Source organism: Oncorhynchus mykiss, chromosome 11 (genome assembly GCF_057628025.1).
Source record: "Oncorhynchus mykiss isolate SJ-2025 chromosome 11, ASM5762802v1, whole genome shotgun sequence".
In the NCBI taxonomy this organism is placed as follows: Eukaryota; Metazoa; Chordata; class Actinopteri; order Salmoniformes; family Salmonidae; genus Oncorhynchus; species Oncorhynchus mykiss.
The window spans coordinates 741168-750951 of NC_143032.1; the positions used below are offsets into that span (position 1 = coordinate 741168).

The 9784-nt window shown below is 42.4% G+C and overlaps 1 protein-coding gene across 2 annotated transcripts in view; it reads left to right on the top strand.

Annotated features, from left to right (window-relative positions):
* The window catches only part of slc22a13b (solute carrier family 22 member 13b), a 42355-nt gene extending 33024 nt beyond the window's left edge, over positions 1-9331 (top strand). The window contains exons 7-10 of one of the 2 annotated variants that reach the window (XR_016484324.1): positions 1104-1318; positions 4552-4660; positions 8302-8741; positions 8987-9331. Coding sequence is in view for 1 of the 2 variants with exons in the window: in XM_036934642.2 (XP_036790537.2) it covers positions 1104-1318; positions 4552-4660; positions 8532-8741; positions 8987-9068 (616 nt within the window). In the remaining variant the exon portion in view is untranslated. The remainder of the gene's footprint in view (positions 1-1103; positions 1319-4551; positions 4661-8301; positions 8742-8986) is intronic. The other variant, XM_036934642.2, reaches the window with a different exon arrangement.
* The last annotated feature ends 453 nt before the right edge of the window (positions 9332-9784 follow it).

Sequence of the window (9784 nt, forward strand, 5' to 3'; positions counted from 1 at the left end):
CATGCATTATTTGGTGTTTTACCTTGTACATAGAGGATATTTTTTGCTGAATTCTGCATGCAGAGTCTCAATGAGCGGACCCAACCATAAAGGGCAATGGGTTCTTTAACTTATTCAAGATCTTTCGCCAGATCGTAATTGGTATGTTGAATTTTATGTTCCTTTTGATGGCATAGAATGCCCTTCTTGCCTTGTCTCAGATCGTTCACAGCTTTGTTTAAGTTACCTGTGGCGCTTACGTTTAGGCCGAGGTATGTATTGTTTTTGTGTGTGCTCTAGGGCAACAGTGTCTAGATGGAATTTGTATTTGTGGTCCCGGCAACTGGACCTTTTTTGGAACACCATTATTTTTTTGTCTTAATGAGATCTACTGTCCGTCCCCAGGTCTGACAGAATCTGTACAGAAGATCTAGGTGCTGCTGTAGGCCCTCCTTAGTTGGGGACAGAACCACCAGATCATCAGCAAACAGTAGACATTTGACTTCAGATTCTAGTCGGGTTCGGTTGGGTGCTGCCCTCGCCAATATGTGTATATATATGTTGAAGAGGGTGGGGCTCAAGCTGCATCCTTGTCTCACCCCACGGCACTGTGGAAGAAATGTGTTTTTTTGCCAAACTTAACCACACACTTGTTGTTTGTGTACATGGATTTTGTAATGTGGTATGTTTCTCCCCCAACACCACTTTCCATCAATTTGTATAGGAAACCCTCATGCCAAATTGAATCAATAGCTTTTTGAAATCAACAAAACATGAGAAGACTTTGTTTTGTTTTGTTTGTTTGTCAATTTGTGTGGGCAGGGTGAATACGTGGTCTGTCATTGGTAAAAAGCCAATTTGCCATTTGCTCAGTACATTCTTTTCACTGAGGAAATGTATGAGTCTGCTGTTAATGATAATTCAGAGGATTTTCCAAAGGTTTCTGTTGACACATATCCCACGGTAGTTATTGGGTTCAAATTTGTCTCCAATTTTGTGGATTGGGGTGATCAGTTCTTGGTTCCAAATATTGGGGAAGATGCCAAAGCTGAGGATGATATATAAGTATAGCCATTTGGAATTTTTGGTCTCTCTCACTTTCTCTTGCTCTCTCTCGCTCTCAGGTTTGTAACCAGTCTGGTGTACTATGGGGTGAGTCTAAACGTGGGTAACTTTGGTCTGGACATCTATCTGACCCAGCTGATCTTTGGCATTGCTGAGCTCCCTGCCCGACTGGGCTCCCTGCCCCTCATAGAACACTTTGGACGGAGGATGTGTCAGGCCATCGCCCTGTTCTTCGGAGGCACAGCCTGTCTTGTTCTTCTAGCTGTTCCAGATGGTAAAATCAGTATTTTATGAAAGTAGATTTTTATGCTGTTATTTTAACACTTTTTACATTATTAAGGTTGTTTTAACACTTGAAGATGGAATCCACATTTGTTGAAACAGCGCCACTCTTTTGCCCCAGCACTTTTGTTGATAAACAATGTAGAGGAGCATCCACAGCGGTACATATTCTGATTAACAGAGTAGAGGAGCATCCACAGCGGTACATATTCTGATTAACGGAGTAGAGGAGCATCCACAGCAGTACATATTCTGATTAAAGGAGTAGAGGAGCATCCACAGCAGTACATATTCTGATTACCAGAGTAGAGGAGCATCCACAGCGGTACATATTCTGATTAACAGAGTAGAGGAACATCCACAGCAGTACATATTCTGATTAACAGAGTAGAGGAGCATCCACAGCGGTACATATTCTGATTAACAGAGTAGAAGAGTGTCCACAGCAGTACATATTCTGATTAACGGAGTAGAGGAGCATCCACAGCGGTACATATTCTGATTAACGGAGTAGAGGAGCATCCACAGCGGTACATATTCTGATTACCAGAGTAGAGGAGCATCCACAGCGGTACATATTCTGATTAAAGGAGTAGAGGAGCATCCACAGCAGTACATATTCTGATTAACAGAGTAGAGGAGCATCCACAGCGGTACATATTCTGATTAAAGGAGTAGAGGAGCATCCACAGCAGTACATATTCTGATTACCAGAGTAGAGGAGCATCCACAGCGGTACATATTCTGATTAACAGAGTAGAGGAACATCCACAGCAGTACATATTCTGATTAACAGAGTAGAGGAGCATCCACAGCGGTACATATTCTGATTAACAGAGTAGAAGAGTGTCCACAGCAGTACATATTCTGATTAACGGAGTAGAGGAGCATCCACAGCGGTACATATTCTGATTAACAGAGTAGAGGAGCATCCACAGCGGTACATATTCTGATTAACAGAGTAGAGGAGCATCCACAGCGGTACATATTCTGATTAACAGAGTAGAAGAGTGTCCACAGCAGTACATATTCTGATTAACAGAGTAGAAGAGTGTCCACAGCGGTACATATTCTGATTAACGGAGTAGAGGAGCATCCACAGCGGTACATATTCTGATTAATGGAGTAGAGGAGCATCCACAGCGGTACATATTCTGATTAACGGAGTAGAGGAGCATCCACAGCGGTACATATTCTGATTAACGGAGTAGAGGAACATCCACAGCAGTACATATTCTGATTAACAGAGTAGAGGAGCATCCACAGCGGTACATATTCTGATTAACAGAGTAGAAGAGTGTCCACAGCGGTACATATTCTGATTAACAGAGTAGAGGAGCATCCACAGCAGTACATATTCTGATTAACGGAGTAGAGGAGCATCCACAGCAGTACATATTCTGATTAACGGAGTAGAGGAGCATCCACAGCAGTACATATTCTGATTAACGGAGTAGAGGAGCATCCACAGCGGTACATATTCTGATTAATAGAGTAGAGGAGCATCCACAGCGGTACATATTCTGCTGTTCTATCGTGATGTCTGAGGAAGTAAAACACGTTGTTGTTTACTTATCTTATTATGGCTGCAATCCCGCTAACGGGATCGATATGACAACTACCAGTGAAAATAGAGGGCGCCAAATTCAAACCACAGAAATCTCATAATTACAATTCCTAAAACATACATGTGTCTCATACCATTTTAAAGCTATTGCTGTTGTTAATCCCACCAAAGTGTCCAATTTCAAATATGCTTTTCAGCGAAAGCACTACAAACGATTATGTTAGGTCTCCACCAAATCACAATAAGCACAGCCATTTTCCAGCGAAATATAGCATTAATAAAAAGCAGAAATAAAGATAAAATGAATCACTAACCTTGAATTATCTTCATCAGATGACACTCATAGGACTTCATGTTACACAATACATGCATGTTTTGTTTGATAAAGTTCATATTTATATCAAAAACTCTGAGTTTACATTGGCGTATTAGATTCACTAGTTCCAAAAATATAAAGTGATTTTGCATAACCACATCGTTTCAACAGAAATACTCATCATAAATGTAGATGATAATATAAGTTATACACATGGAATCATAGATATACCTCTCCTTAATGCAACCGCTGTGTCAGATTTCAGAAAAAGTTTACGGAAAAAGCAACCCATGCAATAATCTGAGACGGAGCTCAGAACAGTAGCTCACCAGAAAAACAGTAACAAACAGTAACAAATTAGCCGCCATGTATTAAAAACCAGAAAGTACATGATAAATGTTTCCTTACCTTTGATGAACTTCATCAGAATGCAGTCCTAGGAATCCCAGATCCACAATAAATGCTTGATTTATTCGAAAATGTCCGTTATTTATGTCCAATTAGCTACTTTGGTTAGTGCGTTTGGTAAACAATTCCAAAGTCACAAAGCGCGTCCACTATAATGTGACGAAATATCCAAAAGTTCCGTAACAGTAAGTAGAAACATCTCAAACGATTTACTGAATCAATCTTTAGAATGTTGTTTACATATATCTTGAATAACGTTCCAACCGGAGAATTAGAATGACTTCAGATGACCGGTGGAACGCAAGTCCTTCCCCTGTGAACGCGCATGGTGAATGCATGGTCAACTCGTGGCAGTGGTGACTATTTCCTGTGTCATTCGACCCCCCTTCACATTAGAGTTATCAGACAAAGTTCTATTGACTGTTGACATCTGGAAGGCTTAGGAAGTGAAAACTCATCCATATCTCACTGTAATTTCAATGAGAGCTTGGTTGAAAATCTGCCACCCCTAGAAAAAAAAACAGGATGTGGAATTTTTCAGGTTTTTGCCTGCTATATGAGTTCTGTTATACTCACAGACATAATTCAAACCATTTTAGAAACTTCAGAGTGTTTTATATCCAATACTAATAATAATATGCATATATTAGCAACTGAGACTGAGGAGCTGGCCGTTTACAATGGGCACCTTTTCATCCAAGCTACTCAATACTGCCCCTGCAGCCATAACAAGTTATTTGTTGTAATATCACAAACGACTGTTTCACCAATTAAGGATTCTAGCTTTAAGTGTTATTTTCTAAACACTTTTGACACTCAACACACTATTATTTAAACAAAATATGTGCTAGTTTTAATTCTTAAGCACCTGTAACACTTTGTGTAATTCAATCCGTTTAACAGATTCTCTGTCTGATTGTTTCTCCTCCCTCAGACATGCCAGTAGTGACGACAGTCATAGCCGTGTCAGGGAAATTTGCCCTGGCTGCCTCCTTCACCATCATCTATGTTTACACAGCTGAGCTCTATCCCACTGTAGTGAGGTATGTTTACACAGCTGAGCTCTATCCCACTATAGTGAGGTATGTTTATTACAGCTGAGCTCTATCCCACTGTAGTGAGGTATGTTTACACAGCTGAGCTCTATCACACTGTAGTGAGGTATGTTTACACAGCTGAGCTCTATCCCACTGTAGTGAGGTATGTTTACACAGCTGAGCTCTATCACACTGTAGTGAGGTATGTTTACACAGCTGAGCTCTATCCCACTATAGTGAGGTATGTTTATTACAGCTGAGCTCTATCCCACTGTAGTGAGGTATGTTTACACAGCTGAGCTCTATCACACTGTAGTGAGGTATGTTTATTACAGCTGAGCTCTATCCCACTGTAGTGAGGTATGTTTACACAGCTGAGCTCTATCCCACTGTAGTGAGGTATGTTTACACAGCTGAGCTCTATCCCACTGTAGTGAGGTATGTTTATTACAGCTGAGCTCTATCCCACTGTAGTGAGGTATGTTTACACAGCTGAGCTCTATCACACTGTAGTGAGGTATGTTTATTACAGCTGAGCTCTATCCCACTATAGTGAGGTATGTTTATTACAGCTGAGCTCTATCCCACTGTAGTGAGGTATGTTTACACAGCTGAGCTCTATCACACTGTAGTGAGGTATGTTTATTACAGCTGAGCTCTATCCCACTGTAGTGAGGTATGTTTACACAGCTGAGCTCTATCCCACTGTAGTGAGGTATGTTTACACAGCTGAGCTCTATCCCACTGTAGTGAGGTATGTTTACACAGCTGAGCTCTATCCCACTGTAGTGAGGTATGTTTACACAGCTGAGCTCTATCCCACTATAGTGAGGTATGTTTATTACAGCTGAGCTCTATCCCACTGTAGTGAGGTATGTTTACATAGCTGAGCTCTATCACACTGTAGTGAGGTATGTTTATTACAGCTGAGCTCTATCCCACTGTAGTGAGGTATGTTTACACAGCTGAGCTCTATCCCACTGTAGTGAGGTATGTTTATTACAGCTGAGCTCTATCCCACTGTAGTGAGGTATGTTTACATAGCTGAGCTCTATCCCACTGTAGTGAGGTATGTTTACACAGCTGAGCTCTATCCCACTGTAGTGAGGTATGTTTACACAGCTGAGATCTATCCCAGTGTAGTGAGGTACTTTCATTACAGCTGAGCTCTATTCCACTGTAGAGAGGTATGTTTATTACAGCTGAGCTCTATTCCACTGTAGAGAGGTATGTTTTTTACAGCTGAGCTCTATTCCACTGTAGTGAGGTGAGATGTTCATACTGCTAAAACACATTGGCTGGAACACAAACAGATACAGGCCAGGTCGATGAAGACGGCTGCACAGTGCTGTCTTTTATTAATGGCGGTTTTGATATCGCTTAGGACCTTCAGCGTGGCTGAGGTGCACCCATGTCCAGCTTGGAAACCATATTGCATAGTGGAGAAGGTACGGTGGGATTTGAAAGGGTCGGTGATCTGTTTGTTAACTTGGCTTTCGAAGATTTTAGAAAGGCAGGGGAGGATGGATATAGATCTATCACAGTTTGGGTCTAGAGTGTCTCCCCCTTTGAAGAGGGGGATGACCGCAGGAGCTTTCCAATATTTGGGGATCACAGATGAAATGAAAGAGAGGATGAACAGGCTAGTAATAGTGGTTGCAATAATTTCTGCGGATAAGAGAGGGTCCAGATTGTCCAGCCCAGCTGACATGTAGGGGTCCAGGTTTTGCAGCTCTTACAGAACATCGGCTGTCTTGATTTCGGTGCAGGAGAAGTGGGGGGGGGGGGGGGGGGGTGCTGCAGGGGGTGCTGAGATGTTGGCCGGGGTAGGGGTAGCCAGGTGGAAAGCATGGCCAGCCATAGAAAAATGCTTATTGAAATTATCGATTATCGTAGATTTATCGGTGGTGACAGTGTTTCCTATCATCACTGCAGTGGGCAGCTGGGAGGGGGTGCTCTTATTCTCCATGGACTTTACAGTGTCCCAAAACATTTAGGAATTAGTGCTACAGGATGCAAATTTTTGAAAAAGCTAGCCTTAGCTTTCCTAACTGAAAAGTTGCATATCGCAGGGGCTATTCGATGCTAATACAGAACGCCACAGGATGTTTTTGTACTGGTCAAGGGCAGTCAAGTCTGGGGTGAACTAAGGGCTATATCTGTTCTTAGTTCTACATTTCTTGAATGGGGCATGCTTATTTAAGATGGTGAGGAAAGCAATTTAAAGGAGCACCCAGGCATCCTCTACTGACGGAATGAGGTCAATATCCTTCCAGGATACCCGGGCCAGGTCGATTAGAAAGGCCTGCTCGGAGAAGTGTTTTAGGGAGTGTTTGACAGTGATGAGGGGTGGTCGGTTTACCGCAGACCCATTACGCACGCAGGCAATGATTGCTGATGTCCTGGTTGAAAACAGCAATGGTGTATTTAGAGGGCAAGTTGGTCAGGGTGATATCTAAGAGGGTTACGGATTTAGGGTTGTACCTGGTAGGTTCCTTGATAATTTGTGTGCGATTGAGGGCATGTAGCTTAGATTGTAGGATGGCTGGTGTGTTAAATAATTATGTCCCAGTTTAGGTCACTTAACAGTGCGAACTCTGAAGATAGATAGGCGGCAATCAATTCACATATGGTGTCCAGGGCACAGCTGGGGGCTTAAGGGGTTCTATAACAAGTGGCAACGGTGAGAAACTTGTTTCTGGACATTTTTAAAAGTAGAAGCTCGAATTGTTTGAGCACAGACCTGGATAGTATGACAGAACTCAGGATATCTCTGCAGTAGATTCTAACTCCGCCCCCTCTGGCAGTTCAATCTTGTCAGAAAATGTTATAGTTAGGGATGGAAATTTCAGGATTTTTGGTGGCCTTCCTAAGCCAGGATCCAGACACGGCTAGGACATCCAGGTTGGCGGAGTGTGCTAAAGCAGTGAATAAAACAAACTTAGGGAGAAGGCTTCTAATGTTAACATGCATGAAACCATGGCTTTTACGGTTACAGAAGTCAACAAATGAGGGCACCTGGGGAATGGGAGTGGAGCTAGGGGCTGCATGGCCTGGGTTAATCTCGACATCACCAGAGGAACAGAGGACTGGACGTCTAGTACGTTCGGAACAGAGAGTAAAACGAGCAGATTTCTGGGCACAGAAGAATAGATTCAAGGCATAATGTACAGACAAGGGTATGGTAGGATGTGAATACAGTGGAGATAAGCCTAGGCATTGAGTGACGATGAGAGAGGTTTTGTCTCTAGAGGCACCATTTAAGCCAGGTGAGGTCACCGCATGTGTGGAGGTGGAACAAAAGGGCTAGCTAAGTCATATTGAGCAGAGCTGGAGGCTCTACAGTGAAATAAGACAATAATCACTAACCAAAACAGCAATAGACAAGGCATATTGACATTAGGGAGATGCATGTGTAGCCGAGTGATCATAGGGTCCAGTGAGTAGCTAGGTGAGCTGGAGACACGATGATTCAGACAGCTAGCGGGCCGAGGAGAGCATCTTGAATTTTTTGACAGAACGGAGTGGGTCTGAACTCCATGTGTATTGTTTGCAGACAGAACGGTGTGGGTCTGAACTCCATGTGTATTGTCTTGCAGACAGAACGGAGTGGGTCTGAACTTCCTGATCTGTGTATTGTCTTGCAGACAGAACGGAGTGGGTCTGAACTCCATGTGTATTGTTTTGCAGACAGAACGGTGTGGGTCTGAACTCCATGTGTATTGTCTTGCAGACAGAACGGAGTGGGTCTGAACTTCCTGATCTGTGTATTGTCTTGCAGACAGAACGGAGTGGGTCTGAACTTCCTGATCTGTGTATTGTCTTGCAGACAGAACGGAGTGGGTCTGAACTTCCTGATATGTGTATTGTCTTGCAGACAGAACGGAGTGGGTCTGAACTCCATGTGTGCCCGTGTGGCTGGCATCCTTGCCCCCTTGATTAGACTGCTGGAGGTGTATCACTATTCCATCCCTATGTTGATCTATGGCATCCTGCCCTTCCTGGGTGGAGGCCTCTGTTTCATGCTGCCTGAGACACTCAACACTGAGCTACAAGACCACACTGAACCACAGGAGAAGGACTCAGTGTGAGTATCATTCTGGAGGGATGGGGAGGGGGATGGATGGATGGATGGATGGATGGATGAGAGAGCAAATGGATAGAAGGATGTTATATTTTTGAGACCTCCTTGAAAGCAGTCTGGTTCAGCGTGCTTATATTGTCGTACTTTCAACTGTGTTGATATCAAGATTTAGCATATCCACTGTAATAAATTATTTCAAATGGTGTATTTCTGCAAGTAGATTGCTTACTTGTTATTTTTGATTCTAGAACTCCTGAGAAGTTGAATCTTGAAAATGGACTCAGTCATGTAGAGGATAAGACAGAAGAAACAATGATCACAAAAATGTAAATGATTATCACTGTTTTATATTATCTTGAGCTTTACATAGAGTATGTGATTGTTTTGATTATTATCAATATCAAGTAGATCTACTAAATGGTCAATCAAAACATTCGATTGTTATTCAGATCTCATACTATATTGTTAGAGAGACATTTTGTAAACATAACTACTTTATTTTGTATTAATCAAATTATAAAATACATTATTTATATCACAAAAAACATTTTGATATAGTTGAACATTTCTAAATAAAAATACAAATGATAAAATATATGTTTGTATAAATCACTGCTTCGGTTCCAAATACATTTCCTTTACTTTTTTACGTTTGGATTATGTGTGTATTGTTATTGTATTGCTAGATATTGCTGCATTGTTGGAGCTACAGTAGACTGTTGGAGCAGACTGTTGGAGCTACAGTAGACTGTTGGAGCAGACTGTTGGAGCTACAGTAGACTGTTGGAGCAGACTGTTGGAGCTACAGTAGACTGTTGGAGCTACAGTAGACTGTTGGAGCAGACTGTTGGAGCTACAGTAGACTGTTGGAGCTACAGGAGACTGTTGGAGCTACAGTAGACTGTTGGAGCTACAGTAGACTGTTGGAGCTACAGTAGACTGTTGGAGCTACAGTGGACTGTTGGAGCAGACTGCTGAAGTTACAGTAGACTGTTTGAGCTGCAGTAGACTGTTGGAGCTACAGTAGACTGTTGGAGCTACAGTAG